General features: G+C 46.7%; 1 protein-coding gene across 1 annotated transcript in view; it reads right to left on the bottom strand.

The window, feature by feature from the left end:
- LOC147725616 (uncharacterized) overlaps nt 1-19,300 on the bottom strand; it is a 124,077-nt gene extending 104,777 nt beyond the window's left edge. The window contains exon 1 of the mRNA XM_086964308.1: nt 19,196-19,300. Coding sequence (XP_086820434.1) covers nt 19,196-19,262 — 67 coding nt within the window. The 5' untranslated portion in view covers nt 19,263-19,300. The remainder of the gene's footprint in view (nt 1-19,195) is intronic.
- Between the last annotated feature and the right edge of the window lie 2,296 nt (nt 19,301-21,596).

Here is a 21,596-nt window from a genome sequence, read left to right on the forward strand (position 1 = left end):
TGCACACTGCCACCACCACACCACCAGTGCTGGAGGCCTGAAAGGGAGAAAAGGGGTCCTTGTATCATACCACAGTCAAGCTAAAAGAACCAGTGAAGGTCTTACTGTAAACAGCAGGAGTCAAGGGTGCTTCGGCACTGCACACCACGCACTACCCCCACCACGCCACCAGTTCTGGAGGCCTGGCAGTGTGGGTGGGTGTGTGTATGTCTGTGTGTGAGAGAGGGAGAGAGAGCGTGCATGTGTGTGTGCATGCGAGAGAGCGAGAGCGCGCATGTGTCCGTGCGTGGGTGTGTGTGAAAGAAAGAGAGAGAGTGCATGTGTTTGTGCGTGTGTGTGTGTGTGTGTGTGTGAGAGAGAGAGAGAATGTGCATGTGTGCATGCCTGTGTGTGTGTGAGAGAGAGAGAGAGAGTGCATGTGTGTGAGAGGGGGAGAGACAGAGCAGAGCCTGCATGTGTGAGTATGCGTGTGTGTGTGTGTGTGAGTGCGAGAGAGCGTGCACGTGTGCCTGTGTGTGGAGGGCTCAGGCGTGCAACCCCTTCAATTTCAACTGGGTTGGGGCCTTTGAAAAAACCTTTTTTAAATGAATTGTATGATCCCCAGGTCCATTTTTTTCTCGATGCTGCCGAACAAATAAGGTGGAGCCACCAGGCGTGAGAAATAATTGGCTACCTTGGATGGGTCATCTCAACTATGTTTTGATGGTAGAGTGTCAGGTGTCCATGGCAGTGTAGTAGTTCCATATAGTAAATGTATATGTTATGAATTGGAAGCTGTTGTGCTGAAAACTAAAACCATAATTTTTTTTTAAAACTTGTATACGCACTTCAGGTCATACATTTGTACAGAAGTCTTTATGAATCGGGCCTTTAATGTGTTTCATGTGACTCTGTTAATGGTTTCTGCATGTTAGTGACAATGGTATTTTTACTGGGGATCATTGTTTAATGGGGTGTTAATCTGCGATACGTAAGCCAGCTGATTGAATCAATTGCTAAATTAAGGGTTTGTTGGGTTTTTTTTGCCAAAAAGGAAGGTTGCGCTAACATCTGCTCGCGAAGTCCAAGCAGCGCTCTGTAACAGTCCACGTGATCAACATAAGGTGCTACTAAGCAGTTTTGATGTATGAGAATGTGTAGCATAAACTATATCCAATTTCAATCTTTATTTCGGCCAATTTGACCATCAAAGATATAGAGTAAAACACATGTAATACAATATAAAACCTTTCCACCATAAAAAAAAAAGAGTACATCTTAAGTGACAGTAGATAAAAGGTCATACATTAAAATTCATATTCTTATACTTGGGTAATCAACTGCAACTTTAAAATACGGGTGCGGGTATGCCAGACACTTGTGAGGAATTTGGCTAATGCAAACACCGTTGGTCCCGAGACATCAGTTTTTAAAATTCTATACATCGGGAGGTATTGCCTACAACCAAGGTTTCTGATAAGGGGTAAAAGCCAATATTTCCTAGCGGCCTTATAAGTTGGACAGAACAAGACCACATGTAGGTCGCTTTCCTCAAACACAAGTACATGCCGGGCATTGCTTGGTGGAGGGCGGTGTTGACCAGGAGCTGGTATATGACCGCAAAGGCAGTGTGCCATATCTCCATTGGAGAAATAGCTTCCTGGTCAGCACAGGAGTCATCCCATCCAGGACCCTCTCCAGCCTGTAGGAATCCTTGCTTTGTATGAATACAGATGTTAGTGACCCCTCACGCTGGCAATCTAAAACAATAGCCACTAACATGACTTACATCTCCATTCAGATTTCAAAGAGACACATTTACCATAAAGTTCACAGCCCCAAAATGTGTTGATAAAGTATATGTACCTCGACATGATGTGCTGTGTCAGGCTGTGCATATTATGTGGAATGTGTGCCATCTTGTTGTAACAGCTGTCCAAGGGATAGTGTTTTCAACAAGCAAGTAATGCTACATCTGTACTAACAAGGCGCTACCGGTCTGGTTATAAGTGCCCGTTAAATTGTGAACACTAGGCAAGCACCTATTTGCACATGGGGTTGTAATTAGAATAGGAAGGATGATTATCGCATCAGGTAATTACCAGGCGCAATAAAGTTTGCAACCCTGCTAACCATTAAATGTCAGTAGGTCAAACCTGCCGGACTGCTTAGGTAAAGTGATAAAGCGGTCTGAAACCACGAAGAGACAAGAATTTAATTCTGGCTTCTGACTTGGGGAAAGTGCGTGATCCTGGGAAAATCGCTTTCACCTTCCGCCTAAATCACCGAATCTACTGAAACACGGGAGGCTGTGAACCTGACTAAAACGCATACGACCTATATAAACTACTCCTGTATGCTTGTTTTAATTCACAGGCAACATACCACGTGCAGCGTTACCCTGCCAAAAAGCATGGTTATGGGGCAGTCGCTACCCCTCTGTGTTACTGCGTCTCCTGTAGGATATGCAGGTGTGAAGGGGTATTCAGAAGCCATCACCAGGGGTCTGTGGATGAGCCCGTAGGTGTGTGACGGAGGGGAAGCTTGTTGATCAAACCGCCCCCTCTTTATTGTGCAAATGGTGCTCGACTGAAGGGGACAATAGCCGCCCGGGTAGGTGGGCCAGTCGGAGGAGTGATATCAGAGCCCACTTCCTGTTAGGAGCATTTAATGTGTTCATTAACCTAAGCACTAGACACCTTCAAAGCTCCCCCGCCCCAAAGCCGGGCACGTTTCCCAGGCCGAAGCCGGCCCGCAGGATGGCGTTTATAAAAGTGCAGATTTTCACATCAAAAGTGTATTTGTCTACTGGGGGCGCGAGCGGGTTCACAAAATGCAACAGCTGACTACCACACCACTTGAATTTAACGGTGACGCCTGGGGGAGGGTGTGGAAAAGAGTGTCAACATCCTCCCCACGTGCATAGTGCAGCTGCCCTATGTGGAGGAGCCCCATCTCTGTAAAAAGAACGTTATTGAGGCCACCGCAAACCCACGGAGGGAAGTGAAGGACCCTTCTTAACCCCCAATTTTTTAAACACTGTGTTACGGTGCAGATGCAAAACCTGCCAGGAGGGATAATCCTGAGACGGTAATCCCTAGGCTCCCCAGCGAACATACTGTGCACGGGCATCCATCTGTCGTGTATGTTAAAGAACAGCGCTACAGTCTCTTCCAAGGAAGGATAATATCAGGTCGGTTGCAATGCTGGTCTCAGATGATGTTAATATTGCTCGTTCAGACAGAACGAGACTGCTGCAGCTGGCGGAATAATGCGCGAGAGCGCCGGGGAAGCCTTGAGGAGACAGAGAGAGCAAAAAAAATGGCGAGACGGGGGCACGCTGCGGGCAGGGAGAGAAGTGCATCGGAGGACTTGAGGAGAGAGAGATAGAGAGCAAAACAAGCACAGCAGAAACGAAAGGCACGGCCTGGCGGGCCGTGAAACTGAAAGCACGGCCGGCCGTGAAAAAGCATTTGATGCAGCAGGGGGCGGAGCGGGAAGAGCTGCTGGCGGCACCAAGCTGGCGATTTGATGCTGTGCACGCGCATTTTAACTCATTGCTGGTCTCAGATGATGTTATTATTGCTCGTTCAGACAGAACGAGACTGCTGCAGCTGGCAGAATAATGCGCGAGAGCGCCGGGGAAGCCTTGAGGAGACAGAGAGAGCAAAAAAAAAAGGCGAGACGGGGGCACGCTGCGGGCAGGGAGAGAAGTGAATCGGAGGACTTGAGGAGAGAGACAGAGCAAAACAAGCACGGCAGAAACGAAAGACACGGCCTGGCGGGCCGTGAAACTGAAAGCACGGCCGGCCGGCCGTGAAAAAGCATTTGATGCAGCAGGGGGCGGAGCGGGAAGAGCTGCTGGCGGCACCAAGCTGACGATTTGATGCTGTGCACGCGCATTTTAATTCATTGCGCTTGCGCAATGAGTTAAAAAGCACATGCACTGCAAGGAATCGCCAGTAGTTGAACTCTGTTTAAGCCACTATAGAGCTGCGCCAGCTATGCGCAAGAGCGCATCAGCAGGCGAGCCCTAAAAATGCGGGAGCTTGGCCAGCCTCAGTCTTGGCCTAGACGCAGACTGGTACAGCCAGCTCGGTTTTTAGGTCTCGCCTACGCAGCACGCATGTGCTGCATTGGAGGGCCTATAGCAGTCGCTCTGCTAATTTTCAAGCACACACTTGTGCTTGTGGCGGCATCCACCTTGCGGGAGCGAGCAGGAGCACGCCACAAGCATGAGTTCAGTACTTGAAAATTAGCACAGTGCTCTCCCAAGAGAGAGCGAGCGCCTCTCTCCTTGCCCACATGTCCCATCCCCGGTCTGCCCAAAGATGTTGCACCCCATCACCTCTTATTCAGCCTCTGCCTTTCCAAATGGTCCTTTACATTATGTTCTGCCTTACAAAATTAAACTTTTGCCTTAAATCACCTTCAGTTTAGAAGAACATTTCAGCAAAAATGTGTTCAGTCAATCTTGCTGTCGCCTTTTGCCCTCATTAAATGTTGTGTGGCTCTGCAATGTTTAAGAACAGTCCTTGCTTTATTGTTATGACCGAATCCACATTGCCTGATATCTAGCACTTCACATCAGACTCTTTCCCTGGCAGTGTATGAGGGTGCTTTCTCAAAATATCGTCGCTGTCCCGATTGATTCTATCATTTGTTCAAATGATTTGGTGGCACCTACAATGACTTTTAGTTCTTCTTCAGATATTGATATTGGATGTGTATATAATTTTGTATTCTGGAGCGAACTCGTGCATATCTCCTGCTGCATTTGTTTTTATGCTTTTGTGTGTATCTGTTTTTTTAGATTGTTGGCTGATATTTTTCTCTTTGCTTTTTGGCACATTTGCCAATATTTTATACTAATTTGTTAGGTTTCTTTTTGTTGGATTTCTTACTGCGATTGTAGTATGTATGTTGTAGTGACAAATCTCCTTTTCGTTTTACAATATTCAGTGACCTTCCCCATATGCTTGATATGTGCAGCTGTTTCCCACCATGTATCTTCTGCATAACTTGTGCTTTTGGAAAAGGCTCCATTGTTTCAACGATCACCTACCCCTCAACCATATGCCGAAGTTCTGCACCAGTTGTAACTTGGGCCATAGACAATTTGTTATTCTTCAGCTTTAAATTTCACTTGGGAATATTTAACCCTCTCACTTTGTCTTTTGCTTCCCATGCCCTTCATCACCCTCTGTCCATTGACTGCACTATGAGGATTCTCCTTTTCTTCTGCAGTTATCACTTTACTGTGTGAGTAGCGTTTACAGACAGTTCTGGTGTTTCCGGGTGTTGTGCTGTATAGATCTAATGGCTTTTGGGGCATGATGAGTACATGACCCTACCCACAACAAGCATTGGCATAGCCAATAGGTCTCGCCTTTAGGACCTTATAAGTGTTTAGCCATGCAACAGTTGATGTTGTTGCACCAAGGATAGTGTGCTGCATAAAAGGTCCCAAAAGCGAGACCTATTGGCTATGCCAATGCTTGTTTCTAAGGAGAAAGGGGCGAGGTTTTCTAGAAGCTTCGTTTCACGTTGAGTAATGTAAAGTAAATATTTTATTTGTTGATTACTTAAAATCATTACAATCAGCAAGGTACATATATAAAACAAAATTAGATTAAAAATATGCAGCTACAGTGTACATTTATATCCAAGCAAATATCTACTCTAAGAACAACTTTAAAACAATAAGACATGCAGAGATAAAAAAGGCCCAGAAGAATAATATTTAAGACGGATTTAGCAATAAAGTGCAATTGTGCTAGTAAAATTTTAACGATACAAAAGGGGATGATGGACGGAGCTTTTGAGCAAATCAAACACTCACCCCCAATCAACTGATCTGGGTTTAATCCATCAACATTCTTTAGCTCCCTCAGCCACCCCAGTTCAGACATGAATATATGCAAATCAGTCTGACCCTGTGCCTCATGGGAACAGTCCAGCCCGAACTGCCAAGCCATGTCTTCCCTAGACCGGAAACAAGCATCCTGGGACCGGTTTCGGATTCATAATCCTCATCAGCCAGGCTATCTTGAATCCAGTGGCCAAGTGAGCAAGGGACTCACGTCTGAGCATATCCTGCCAACTTAGGGCGAACAAAGCAATACAAGGCGATACAAGGCCATGATGCACAGGGTCAAGGCTGATCTGCATATGGCCATGTCTGAACTGGGGTGGTGTGGAGTGCAAAAAAATGATGGATTTAGGCCCAGATCTCTGTACTGGGGTTAATGTATGACATTGTTCTACATTCTGTCCATCAATTGTTGTTTTTGCAGCAAACTTTTAACAGCAGAAACTAACGTGCCTTGTGCTAGCAGCTAAAGTTGTCAATATACCAAATAAACTTTATAATAATAAAAGATACATAAAAAAACAGCCAGACTTTAGGATGCCCGCACTATCCCTAAAAACATTTAATAGCAATATAAGAAACAGCACATAGGCTATCATACCCTAACAACTACGGTTTAAAGGCGGTGCATAACCCAAGAAAAACATTGCAGCTTTTTAAATAATTTTTGTAGCGTAAATATCTTTACTTCGTTGAGTAATGATATTTAAGCTGGGAACCTTTGAGGGCCAGGTGGAAGTTCACCACAGAATAGACGCATTGCTGTGGAAGCGACGGAACTTGAGTCCTGACTGAACTCATTCCTGGGCTGTTGAACGGGCTTCCCCAGCAAGAGTTGGCAAGGATGTTGCAGAATCAGTTGATGAGGTGTTACTAACCATTATATAGATTTATATTTTCTAAACTTTGCCCACTTGTATATACTGCATTTTATTCTAAATGTACATTTTAGCCACTTGACATTTGGGAGTCTGCATTTACTGATATATGCGGCCTGCCTTTTTAAAACATTGCATTAATAAACTTGTGTGTTGTTATTGCATGCACCAGGATTTGTTTTCTTATCTCGTCCTAAGGGAGTGTTGCTCAAAATGTATTGTTTATAGGAGCAGTGGTGTATTTTCCTCCAAGGTGGGAGTGCAGGGTTTGGGTGTGGCTTATTGGTGAGAAGTCACATTCTTTACAACTACAAGACCCCTTCTTACTGTATTTGAAAAATCAGCCTCTGCCTGCTTCAACTCTCTCGACCTTCAAGTGGATGCCCCCGGAATGCAGATAGACCGTCACCCACGCACTCAAAACCAGCACACTGGACTACGGGAACACCCTCTATGCCAGAATAAACAAAACCCTGCTACACAAGCTCCAAACCATACAGAACACTGCAGCCAGACTCGTCCTCGGAACCCCACGACACGAGCACATGACCCAGCACCTACGAGACCTCCACTGGCTCCCCATCGAGAAAAGTAACCTTCAAGCTACTCACCCACGCCTACAAATCCCTCCACAACATCGGACCCAAATACCTCAACAAAAGAGTCTCCTTTCACAGACCCAAAAGGAACTTCCGTTCTGCCGACCTCACCTTGGCAGAGATCCAGAGCATCCGCATATCCGGAGCAGGCGGAAGAGTCTTCTACGTCACAGCAAAGACCTGGAACGAGCTCCCAGTCAACATTAAACACTCCGCCCCTCTGCACACCTTCAGGAATAGCCTCGAGACCTGGCTCTTCGACTGACCAGGAGCACCCCCCCTGCAACTTGAGACTCTCACGGGTGAGTAGCGCGCATTATAAACCCTTGATTGATGTCCCAGGGAAGTTATTAGCTACTAAGCCCTAATTATGTCAATAGGGGGTTTTCGTTAACGCTTGTTAGACTCTACCCAGGTCCAAAAATATCCACACTTGAGTTCTCATACAATCTCCAAGGGATGGTCTAAATAAATTCTGTGATTTATCTAAATGTTCACAAATTTGACAATTCTTTATTAATCTTTCTGCGTCAACATCCACTCCCGGCCACCAATAAAAAGTTTTCACTCTTCCTAGATGTCCCTCATGACTTATCTCTAGAATCCCAGGCCTAGGATCAGTCAGAGGCATCAATCCATCTCCTCTTAGAACATTCCCATTAGCACTAATAAATAATTCTTCTCTGATTTCCCAAAATTTCCTACACGCATCATTCAAAATTATATTATTCCTCCATCCTTCCATAATCAATTGTTTTATGGGTTATAAAAACTCATCTTGCTCAAACTTGATCTTCATCTAAGATGGCTACATTGTCCTGCTCAACAACCGCTACACTATAATCCTCCCATTCTACACACATATGCAAGAGGTCTCAAATGCTCAACCTAAAAACTCGAAATGAACATTCATCCTACCCCCCAGAGGAGAGCAAATCCATAGTCATTTGCCAGAACTTTGACGTCATCTCTGAAGATGCCCTCCTCAAACGCATCCTCGAAACAAAACCCTCTAACCATTCTTTTGACCCCATCCCGTGCCATTGACTTCTACACCCACACTCTTCCCCAGCCAAGGCTCTCTTCCTGTTGCCCTTAAAACAGGACAGGTTACCCCACTTTCTTAAAAAACCATCCGCTGATGCGAACGACCTCAACAACTTCCGCTCCATCACCAACCTCCCTTTTCTTGTGAGAATCACAGAAAGATGTGTACTTTCCCTGCATATTAAGGATAATAATCTTCTTGACGAATTCCAGTCTGGTTTCATTCAAGACGGCAGCCCTGAAACAGCCCTGCTGCAAGTGATCGACAATGTGCAGCATGTACTTGATTTTGGGGGTGGGGGACGCTTGTCTTCCGATTCTTCTAGACCTTTCTGCAGCCTTTGACACCGTTAATCACAATACTCTCCTAAACACTTTACAACAGAGAATGGGCTTGGAATGCACAGTGCTTAAACAGTTTGCCTTATTCCTCTCCGACAGATCAGAAGTGATTAAAATAGCGAACAGCCTTTCGTCATTAATGGTGGTAGGTCAAGACGTCCCTCAAGGTTCTATCCTCGCACCCACTTTGTTCAATCTTGATTTGGAACTATTGGGAAATCTAAGTAAATCTGGAATCCATTACCATCTCTATGCGGATGACCCCCAAATCTACCTAAAGGAGTCTTCTGCACAAGAAATCTCAATCCTCAACACTACTCTCAACTTTATTTAAAACTGGATGTTAGCTCATCAACTCATTCTGAATCCTTCCAAAACTGAATTCCCCCTCCTCTCTACCTCCTGGTCAATCTTGCATGGACGAGCTGAATTTACTCAACAATAAACCTATTGTTGTTGACAGCGCTAAATCCTTTGGCGTCATACTTGACAAAAGGCTCAATCTACTCTGCCTGTATCACCCAAAAAGCCTTGCACACTTCCTCCCCTCGATACCTGGCGAATAAACTTAAAATCTCTGGAGGATCTAGACACTCTCGAAATGCGGAAAATGTACTGCTTGAACCCCCTACCTTCAAAAGGGAAAGATTGTTGGCTCAATCCTTCTCAGACAATGCAGTGAGAATCTGGACCTCGCTTCCGTCGCAGCTCCGGACCACCACCTCCACCCGGACCTTCAAAACTGACCTCGAATCTCATCTCTCCCAAAGACACTTCCAGAAATAATACATCCCTTTTCATGTCCCTGAAGGAAGTTCTTACAATGCTGTAAATATGTAATCTATGCATGTACGATCCTCATCCTATTGTGTTTTTGTTTTTTGTGTCACTTCCCATCTATTGTTTTATTTTACTTTTTCTTCTTTCTCGTTTGTATCTGTAACGTATACATATGTAAAATTCTCCTCATGTAACGTACTTGGTTCTCTTGTGAAATGCTAAGGCACCTTTGGGTAAAGTCTGTGCTTTATAAATATGCATAAAATAAATAAATGAACACACAGAAGCAGCAGCGCTCCGAGCTCTGTCCTATTGGTGAGCTTTAATGGCTCTTCCTTAGCTCCGCCCACCCCAAGAGAGGCAAACCTCGGAATGGACAGACGGAAGCATCAGCGCTCCGAGCTTAGCCCCATTGGCCAGCTTTGATGGCTCTTCCTTAGCTCCGCCCACCCCAGGCAAGGCAAGCCCTGTAGTGAACACACAAAGGCAGCAGCGCTCCGAGCTCTGCCCTATTGGCCTGCTTCGACTGGTCTTCCTTAGCTCCGCCCACCCAAGGAGAGGCAAACCTAGACATGATGCAGCAGCAGTCCTGAATGGGGCACCCAGACAAGCACCATTACAGCAAGGAAAAGTTTGTTTGGTCTCTGCCGACTACAAGCACCGATGGTAGTAGGCATTTAACAAGCATTGGAAATGCAATAGGTCTCGCATTAGGAAAGTTTGAGCTATTGGTCTTATAAATGAATTTTTTTTTATTTATGTGTTGTTTTTTAAAATAGCTAAATTAATAGCTTTGTCATTTACAATGCCAATAGTTATAACTTTCGCAAATGTGACACCTATAGCATGTGTAATGCAACATGTTTTGCCCACACTCACAGTAGTGTTAAAGACGTGCTAAGTAATACTTTCACGAACGTGTGACTCCATCTTCGAAGGCTGTAAATGTGCTTGTGGCTGAGAATTGTAGGGAAGTAGGGCCAACAAGAAACAACTAGTGAATGACAATGCCTTTTATTTATGTTATAAAAACGAAAACAAAAATAAAAGGCATGGTTTATTTTCTTTTGAGGTCAGATAGCTCACTGGGTTAGCTGCATGTTGTTGAGATCTGTCCTTATAGTGTGCGCTGCAAATTCACCCCCTTGCTCCACTCAGTTTGGGTTTCTTCCGGGTTAGTACAAACCGTACAGTTATGAAATGTAAATATTAGAAAGCAGCTACGAGAAAGGATTAGTAAAATCTTGGAAATTATTTCATTGAAGGACACATTCATTAAAATAACCTGGGCAGTGCAGTCTTATGTTGTTTGACATTCTGTAAGACGGTCTGCTTTGCATTTTCTTGAGGACGTTGTTTTTGTTCAAAGCGCTAATCTACCAACTTGCTTAAAAACCGAGCTCAGTATCTAAACCTCCCAGGATCACGGGTGGTTGTCGCATGTCCGCCGCCGACCCGAAGGTAATCAGTCAATTAATGAGGTCATCGAAGATGCTGTTTAGACAGAAACTGAGGAAGAGTGGAGAGGCCAAGACAGTGAAATGGCAGGAGAGAGTGAGACAGAAATAGAGGAAGAATGGATAGGCCAAGACAGTGAAGGGGCAGGATAGAGTGAGACAGAAATAGAGGAAGAGTGGAGAGGCCAAGACAGTGAAGGGGCGGGAGAGAGTGAGGGGGAAACTGAGGAAGAGTGGAGAGGCCAAGACAGTGAAGGGGCGGGAGAGAGTGAGACAGAAATAGAGGAAGATTGGAGAGGCCAAGACAGTGAAGGGGTAGGAGAGAGTGAGACAGAAACGAAAGGCACGTGGCGAATAGCGAACAAATGTGAACATTAACAATGCAAAAATACAACAAAGCAAGGCGAAGTTGTGTTGTGAATGGACCTACACTGCATGCAGCTCTGCCACACCCAGGAATACCCTCGCCCAAAGAACAAACTGCAGGAAGAAGCTGCCTCAGCCATGTCTGGAGGATGTAAGAAGGGGTCGACAGAAGGCCATTCCTGGCCAGGCAGCCATTGTTCCAGTGTCGTCCCCTTTACATGGTCAGTAGGAGCAAGTGGGAGGAGGGAGAGGGGTGTGAGATAGATCAAAGCCTTTAATGCTGTCAGTGGCCGCAGGCTGCCAGTGGGAGGGAAGGAGCATATGGCGAGCAACGGGGGGAGTAGGCATATGGGGTGTGAGTGAAGCCAAGCGTGCGCCTGTGGAAGCTTGCGCGTTACCATGAAGGTTTATGTGAAAGACCAAACCTTAGCCAGCGTCTTTGCAGGTCTCTTTAGCAGAGGCGGTCCTATGCACGAGACCCGACAACACAAGCTCTCTCCCCCCACACCCCTGCCCCACACACACACAAAAACTGAAATTTCTTCTATTTTTCAAATATTTTACGAACCCCTGAAATTTAGAAGAGGGTGAGTAACGATAAAATTGTAAACATGCCGCAAGGTCGTAATGTGCAAACCTATCAACTTATCAGTCAGAGACTGCTCCCACTGACCATCTAGACAAGTAAAACAAAACAATTACTTTAAAGTCCGAAATGCGGATGGAAATGGCTCTTGTGGCGCCTTCATCCAATTCAACTTAAAGGTCTCCGGTACTGCAAAAGAGAAACGAATTCCTGCAGCCCCACTCCGGCAGTCCACTGCTACAGACATTCATTGCTCGCCTTATCGCTAAGAGCTACGGGTGGCTGCCAATAAATGACACGGCAAAACTGCACAGTTTGACTATGGATCTCGACAGCATTACTTTTAAGGCTGTAATCCGCAAAACACTGAATAAAGTGAAAGTCAGACAGCAAAATTTACAAAAAAATTATATTGTTTACTTTTCGGGCGAATTAACCAAAGGCTGGTAGAGACCGCCGTGTAGCTAGCTGCACACTTGCAAGACAGCAAGCGTTCCAACTGCAGTACCAGACCCTCACCCTGCCTACTGCCAACCCAGCAAGTATACCGATGTGCAAAAGTGTGACTTAATCAGTCGACACTTATCAGAAGACGACGACGTCTGGAACGGATGGCAGGTCAATTAAAAAGATTCCATTTCATAAATGTAATATGGAGAAAAAAAAATTCAAGTCAACGAGCGACTGTGTTTGGGGGACATTTAAAGCGGACATTTGAAGCAGAAAATAAGGAGTTAGACTGGTGGGTATATTGAGAGGGATAGCAATTATATGTAAAAAGACTAATTACAATCTCCGATTCTAAACAAAAAGGGCATCCTACTCATAAAGAGAACGCTAACAATCACATCACTACTGCCGCCCTCCTGTATTCATCTCCTATGTAGTGCGGACGCATCCGACCGGCAACAGCCTACACCAAACCGGAAAGGAAACATTCCTGATCAGCAAAGTGATAGGAACATCCCTCTCCTATGTGTCACCGCCTCGCCCAACACCAACTAATTCAACCTGACCTACGTTGCACAGGAAGATGGTGGAAAGGGAGCATGGCAATGTCATTCGGATGCACTACCAGGCGAAGTGTCCGAGGAAACTCCATATTATGTAGGACAATACCCTCCCAACCCCATGGTAGCGTGATCTAGTGCGCTGCAAGGTAAACAAACAGCGGAATCGCTCATGGGAGGGGGTGCCTGCAGCACTCAGTGCACAGAGGTTCTGTTGTTACGCTGTGTTCAACAGGTAGCGGTAGGCACGGGAGATACAAAAAAACAAACATTGGCGCCGCGCGGCTGTAAATGTGACGCCACGCGGGAATAAAACCAAGTTAAACGAGGTTACCTTTATGTTTAAATATTAATAGCTTTTTATGTTTGTAACAGGCAAGCTTCTGTGTTCTGCGACACGGCGGGCAGGGGAGGGGGCGGAGCGGGGAGAGGTGCGACACGGCAGGCAGGGGAGGAGAGTAGGAGGAGGAGGGGGGAGGAGAGTATGGGAGGCACGGCCTAGCGGCCGTGCAACCAAGAAGTGAGGGGGCGGAGTTGGGGGAGGCTGTGAGAGAGAGAGTGGGCAAGGCAGGCGGCTGGGGGCATGTGCACGCGCTTTTAAGCTCAATGCGCATGCGCATTGAGCTTAAATTTCACGGGCACTGCAAGGAATCGCCACGATTCCTTGCAAGTTGGTTAAAGAGTGTTTAAGCCCCCATAGTCTCGCAAGCTCGATGCGCATGCGCATCGACAGGCGAGACCTAAAAAGTGAATATGCTGTCATTCAAAGTTAGAAATGATGGTCTATTGCTGGGGATCTTAACCCCCGCTGGGGACTTGAAGCCTTCTTTGGGGGAAAGATGGGGGGTTGAGAGTTCTTATAAAATGACGTAATATTGACATTAATAAAGGGGGGACGCGTTTGAACTGAATTGCTTGCCACTTACCTTGTTCCAGCTGTGAGGGGGAACAGCTTACTTCATTCCTGGGTGCGTCGTGAGGGGAACGGCTTGCACCCCCCGCATTTCTGCATCTTATCACCGCCGTGAGGGGGAACGGCAGACAGAAAGAACTACCCTGGCCAGAATTCCCTGCCTGGCGTGGCCCGGTGACGCCACTCCCGCCCCATGCAACGCGGGACGCGCGCGGGCGATGTCCAGGCAAAGCCCGAGACAAAGGCGGGACCGTCTTAGGCCGGAGAAGGGTGGGCTGGGCCGGGCCGGGCCACCCCCCTAACGTTTGAAACGAACTGGGACTGGAAATTTAAAAAAGGTACTGCAGTTGCATTGTCGGGGAAAGGCTGGTAAATCGTATTATCATTGTTTTAGGTCGGTACGATTTAAGTTATTATATTGTGGGTTGAGTATTGCCTACCCACTGTAATGGCCAGGAGACGAGCAAATAAACCCTTGATGGAAAAAACCGTGCACTACCATAGACTCATATATAGTAAAAGCAGTTAGTGTCCTATCTAAGGAAATCGACCGAACTGAGAGGCGCCTATCCAGGGGTCCAGTTTTGTGTTTGGAGAACAGGTCAGCGAAGAGTGTATTTCGGCTAATGAACATAAACCGACTATTCCTGTGTCAGTTGCCACTTCCGAAGATGTAATTGGTTTAACTGATGGTATAAATAACATTGATGAAGAACATTCTTGTATTTCTAACACACCTACACTATCTATCCTGGCCATTTCTCCCCACGCTTCCCCCGTTTCCCCAATTAAAACAAAGGGATACAAAAAGAAAACAACAGGTCAGGGAAACACAAAGGCCAAGAAAGACAAAAGACATTCCACGTGGGGGGCACAGCAATCACAAGTATTAAACAAGGCATAGATGTTGCCCAATGCACAGTAACTCCAGAAGCTATCTTTGACAAACTAACTGAGTTGCTTAGGCCACTTCACGATAGAGTAGACAATATAGCCAAGGAAGTCCATAAGTTTAGTGGAAGCCTTGAGAAAATTAATGCAAGGATTCAGCAAGGTAGATCAAGGCTAGATGCAAATAGTGAGGCAAACAGCGAGGCTGCTACTCTGCATACTAATAGCAGTAGTAATTTATCGGTACCCAAAATGAACAACTATCATACGGAGAGGCCATCTACAGAAAATGTAGGCCCAAGCAAAAAATCAAAGGAACATTCTACGTCAACTAGAGTTATGCCAGCTGCTGATTTCAACCATGGCATGAATCGAAGGGAGAAACCAACCCCAGGGGCTAGCAAACTTCCAGCAAAAGATGCTACTAAAGTAGGCTATCCAGACCTTGTGCCCCCTACTATAAATAAGACACCTACATTTATTCACCTACCACCTGAATGTGGGGCTTATGTAGCGGTCCTAGTGAATGTGCCCAAATTACGGAAAGACCAAACGGAAAACCACGAAGCACTTAAGAATAAAACTTTACATTGGCTGTCTAATAACTGTGGCTTTCCAATGGCTGGGGTAAATCAGGAACTGTTAACTCAAAGGGTAGGGTGGATCGGTCCCCTCAAGAAAAGTTTTAAGGGGGATTGTATAATTATTCATTTTAGGACCCCGGGATGGGCACGGAATACCTTTGCAAGCGCCCCTTCCCCATCACGTTGGGAGTATAATACGACCCTCCTGCACTTAGGATATTTTTATAGACCCCTGATGGCGATTAGCAATTATGACAGCCCAAATTATAACTCTAATTTTAACAAAATGCCACCACCATTAATATCGCCACCTTGCATTACTGTCCCATTATACAACAGATTCCAGGCACTAAGTTTCCTAGAAGACAATGACTGATTTATGATAGATTATGGAACTTCCCAGAAAATTAATCCAATAGGGGCTCTGTATAAGGATGCTGATGGAGTAGCATTAGAGGTCAGGTCATCTTTTTCTTTAACACCACAAGATTGCAGGAAAACCCACCCAGAACTGGCTATAACTACAATAAGAGAAACAAAAGATATATTCTCAGGGTGGTCAATAGAAATCCCAATAATAACAAGTGGGGAAACAATTGATATTTCCCACAAGGAGAGCTTAAACACCCATAAACAACATGTGAGCCTGTAAAAGATAACTTAAGCGAAGGTTACACTATTGTAACGTGGAATATTGCAGGTCTTAGTAAGAAACAAGACACGACGTTCTGGAGGGATTTTATTACCTCAGATTACGATATAATCTGCCTGCAGGAAACCTGGTGCAGAGATTCGATTTTTGTAGAGGGTTATACCTCACATTGAATTTGAATTTGAATTTAAAATATTTATATAGCGCAACATTCACCAGGCGGTTTCTTGGCGCTGTGGAAGCAACTTTAGCAGTAGGGAGGAGAACTGGCAAAAGAAGAAAAAAATAGAAAGGGGGATCAGTTTACATTACAGAAAGCCTGAGAAAGGTCTTGAGATCTTTTCTAAAAGTGGAATACTGTGTGGCCAGACGTAAGTGGTCGGGGAGGGAATTCCAGAAGGATGGTGCTAGGAATGAAAAATTGGTTCCGCCCCATTTCTTACGTCTGTACCGGGGAACCTGAAGAAGAGCTCGAGTAGACGAGCGAAGCTCACGAGCAGGGGTATATTCTTTTAACAATGAAGAGATGAAAGCAGGGGCAGTGCCCTGGCGGGCCTGAAAGACCATGCAGCCTGTTTTAAACAGGGATCGCTCCCTAACAGGTAGCCAGTGTAGTGCCTTCAATAGAGGGGTAGAGTGGTGGGAACGAGAGAGACCATGCACCAATCTGGCCGCCTGGTTTTGAACCAGCTGGAGCTTCCGCAGACTATACGCTGGGATGCCGTTGTAGAGGGCGTTGGCATAGTCCAGCCGGGAAACAACCAGAGCGGACATGATTAGCTTAAGTGCAGGAGGAGAAAAAAAACGAGAGACAGAGCGAATAGTTCGAAGAACAAGAAAGCAAGAAGAAACAACAGAACTAATTTGTGAATGAAGGTTGAGATGCATTGGCTAAATGCTACCAACTCTACGGCAGGAAGAGCAAAGGGCGGCCTTTTGATTCTTGTTTCCAATAAATTAACGACATGCAAAATCAAAAATTGTACAATAGTAGACACTCGAAGCCAGGTAATGAGGCTTCATTTCCATAAGGGTAAAGACTTGGTCTTAGTTAACTACTATAACAACATTTTTTATAACAGCAGGGGGATTGTTATTATTATTATTGAGTTTTATATCGCGCGTGGTTACCCTTGGGCATCCCAGCGCTCATCCAGAGTACACGCCATAGCAATGAAAGCGTTTAAGCAGGGAACAGATGGGTCTTTAGGAGTTTGCGAAATCGCAAGTTGCCAGTTTCAGAACGTAGGGCAAGCGGAAGGGCATTCCATAATGCTGCCACATTGACGGAGAATCTTCTACCGCCAGTCCTGGCTTTTCTTACTCTTGCGACTTGCAAAAGATGTTGGTGGTCTGAGCGAAGGGCGCGAGGAGCCTTGTAGGGTTGAACCATACCCCGTAAGATGGGTGGCCCTTTCCCCTGCAGGATTTTATGGGCCATACAGAGTGCTTTAAACTTCACCCTCTCTTGTTTGGTTGTATTTCATACATTGGGAAAAGAAAGTGAAAGGGTGTTGGCATTGTCAAGCAAGTTAGCCATTATCCTTTGGGTCGGTGATTTTAATATTCAAGCATGTCTGCTGGCCCAAACTAAGATATGTGGATTCACGAAGGGCATAGTGCCAATGATAATGTTGACCACGTGCATTTCCCCCACTGTGAATATGGCACAGCTTTAAATACTATAATAGCAAAATGTGATCTCGAATTATTAAGCTGCACCATGACATGGGGTAATATTAATGCCCATCCTTTAACGGCAGGAACGCCGCCACCAACATCGATCACATCCTGATCTCTTGCAACAGTGACTACTCCAATTTATGGATTACAGAACAGGTTGTTAGTGATCATAACAGCATCTCTTTATCACTTATGTTGGGGGAATAAACAACTCAACTACAATGACCATATTTCCAACATTGCCCACATAAGACCAAATGGCATGAGGATAAAATGGGCTGGCGTTGACCCGCAAAAGATACAAAGGGACGTGGTAACAAAATGTAGAAGGGAAATAGATCACTGTCTCAGTGAGGATGCTAATTCAAACTCATTGATTTGTAGTTTCCTTAAGAAAAATAACACAATAGAAGGTCTACTAACTAAGAACCATAGAGTAAAAAAACAGGTGCATGCTGGATTGTTTGATAAAAACTGTACTCAAGCTCTACATAGTTTGAAACAGGCCCTAGGCACCAAACCACGAAATACAGCACATACCCAAGATTTAAGTTTGAATTATTAGCTAGTTATCAAGGCCAGAAAAAGAGAACTCCAAGCTGAAGCATGGGATAAACTTAGCCTAGCAGCAGTTACCAATAATAGCAAATTGTTTTGGGAGACAATAAATTGTCCCTTTTTAAAGGATGATTGTGTACCAGAATTGCCACTTTGATAAAAATCTGCACGACTTGTAAATCATTTACATATGGTACCTTATTGCGACATTTGCACATCATGCAATTTATATAGCTAGCACTTGGCACTTTTATGCGATTTTGCACGAATACATTTTGTTTAGGTTGTACATAAAGTTACCCATGCTGTTTAGCAAATATTTGAGAATGTAATGAGGGCTGTTAACCATAGTTTTGTACTTTAATGATTGCTTACACGGTTGTTATTGACAAACCGAATAAAGCTTTTGAAACGAAATGACATGAATAAAGTGCTGATTCCATTCCCTCCATTAAACATTTTCCGTGCTTGCACTAGGAGGATGCCTTCATTTATTTTACGCGCTTCTGCCTGCGGTGCAGTAGTAGACACGTTTCTGCCATGCATAGCCGGAGGGAGTCTGGCCCCGAGGCTGAAGCATCCCCTCCTGCGGGTGAGGCGAGCTCTGCCGGCCCCTGGCGGGCGGGGTGACTCAGGTGAGCAGGGGATGCCCGGTGTTGCGACGCACCTGCAGAGGGGGTAAGAGGCGAGGCAGGCGCTACACTCCCGGCTGCGACTCCAACCCTCCCTGTGATCCCTGTTAAGGGGAGGCTGAGACCGGACAGCCAGCGCTGCCCCTTCGAAGCCAGGTTCTAGTCCCGGTGTGGGCTCGGCATCCCAACCTCCCCCCCCCAATAAAAACTGACTGATACTCAGTGTGACGTCGCTGGTGCTCATGTGCAGCGCTATGATGCCTGCGGGACGAGTGGGCGCTGTATAAAGCTTCAACAAATAATAATAAAGGCAGTCTCATGCACAGAGCGGAGAATCGCCCCGGCAACAGTCCGCTGCAGACTCACCGCTGGCGGCTGCAGGACAGGCGAGGAGCCGGGCTGAGAGCAGGAGGAGGCAGGCTGCAGGGAGCATGGTGCGCCGAGGAGCAGCGCCTTGAAGCGGCAGGTGCAGCGCCTAAGAGCGACGCCTCGCACTGCACACTGTCTCCACGCCGACTCCAGATGCCGGTCGGGGCGGGGCACGTGACCTGACACCCTGAGGCGGTCCTGTCGAGGCCAGGCAACCTTAACCAATCATCAGCGATGAGAGCGGGGCCACGCCTCTGTGCTTTGCCTGGCCTAAGGCGGGGGTTACAAGGTCTCCCTATCACAGCAGACTGCTTTCCGGGAAGGATTGGGGAGGGGTGGTTTGCTTGAAAGCAACCCCTCCGACCAGCAGAAACAGGGCGGTCTCAGCAGTGCTCTACATACATGCTCTCTACTACTGAGCGCACGCCCCCCCCCCCTGCGAAAGGTGCGTATCAGGGCCTCAGTGAGACGAACTGAGAGAGACAGAAGAGAGACTCGGGAGTTTTGTACCTATCCTTGTTCATTTATTTAATTATTTTATTTATTTAATTCACTGTTATATATAACGTGAACTTTACCCAAAGGTGTCAGAGCGCTTTACAATGAAACAAGAAAGTTACACAAGATACACGTGTTGGAATTTACACACTAACTTGTTAAATATACATTCAGGTTTATATCGAAACAATATATATGTAGCACTATACTATCTTCAGTTATTAGCGCTTCAACAAAGCAAATTCTAACCTTCACGAAGGGATGAAAGAGGTAGCCGAATGGATGAAGAACAGCCGCCTGAAACTGAACTCGGACAAGACGGAAGTCCTCATCCTGGGATCCTCACCCTCCGCCTGGGACGACTCCTGGTGGCCCCCCGCCCTAGGCAGCACACCCAAACCAACAGACCACGCACGCAACCTGGGCTTCATCCTGGACTCCTCCCTCTCCATGACCAGACAAGTCAACGCCGTCTCCTCGTCGTGCTTCAACATCCTGCACATGCTACGTAAGATGTTCCGGTGGATCCCCACGAGACGAGGAAGACGGTCACCCAGGCCCTCGTCACCAGCCGTCTGGACTACAGCAACTCCCTCTACGCCGGAACCACCGCCAAACTCCAGAAGAGACTCCAGCGGATCCAGAACGCCTCAGCACGACTCATCCTGGACATCCCCCGTCGCAGCCACATCTCCGGACACCTGAGAGATCTGCACTGGCTCCCGGTCAACAAAAGAATCACCTTCCGTCTCCTCACCCACGCACACAAAGCCCTACACAGCCAAGGCCCAGGATACCTCAACAGCCGCCTCAACTTCTACGCTCCCAAATGCCAGCTTTGATCGACCGGCCACGCCCTCGCCGCCGTCCCCCGCATCTGAAGAGCCACCACAGGGGGACGGTCCTTCTCCTACCTCGCCGCCAAGACATGGAACTCCCTCCCGACCCACCTCCGCATGACCCAGGACCACCTCGCCTTCAGGAAGCAACTCAAGACCTGGCTGTTCGAGCAGTAGCGGAACCCCCCTCCCCTAGCGCCTTGAGACCCTCTGGGTGAGTAGTGCGCTATATAAATGCTTTGATTGATTGATTGATTGATGTTGCCATTATCAAACGAAATGAAGTCTCTTGCACTACCGTCCCTGACATGATAGAATGCGGAGTGTGCCTTGCATCGGTCACTGTAGGCGACAGCGGCAACCTGTACTAGCTGGGTGTTCAGATTGGACTAACAGTGACCGTGTCGGACGCATTATTCGTAGGGCCCACCAGCCACCAGCCACTCACACCATACTATTATTGGTCCCTCCACCAGACACAAACAATGAGAATGCACTGCCTGTGAGGACCAAACACCTGCAAATTGCAGCGACACCCATTCGCATTAACTCTCTCCCATGGGACTGTCCCCCACTGCGGGAAGTAGGGGCCCTGACTCACCGAAAACCAGATGAGGCCGTCCATCGATTGCTAAACAGGGGTGTGGTGACGTGGGTCACCGGGGCAGGGGATAACCTAGGCCGCAGGCTTGGGCCTTCAATACGTTCAAATGAGACACACAGAAGCAGTTTAACAATTCTGGGCCGAAGACCCCGAGCGGTCTCGTGCCCCTTTATTTATTCCCTCGGGCGAGCCCGCCCTCGGGATATGTGTGTGCGTGCGAGTGTGAACGGGCCGGTTAGCTCCTTTATTACATCCCTCCAATCTTTCAGATACATAGGCTCTTCTCTGGGAGAACACACAGAGCCTGTGTGCACACCACGCATAGTCTTTCAGTCTCTGGCTGGGGGTCGGATTCGGCCGGAGACCATACTTCTGGCTCCGGGAGTTCTTGCTTGCTTCCGACCCTTCAGGATCCTCCACGGGAACGGTCTTGCACCCCACAGGACCTTTTCTGACC

This window comes from Lissotriton vulgaris, chromosome 3_2 (genome assembly GCF_964263255.1).
Source record: "Lissotriton vulgaris chromosome 3_2, aLisVul1.2, whole genome shotgun sequence".
Taxonomy (NCBI): domain Eukaryota; kingdom Metazoa; phylum Chordata; class Amphibia; order Caudata; family Salamandridae; genus Lissotriton; species Lissotriton vulgaris.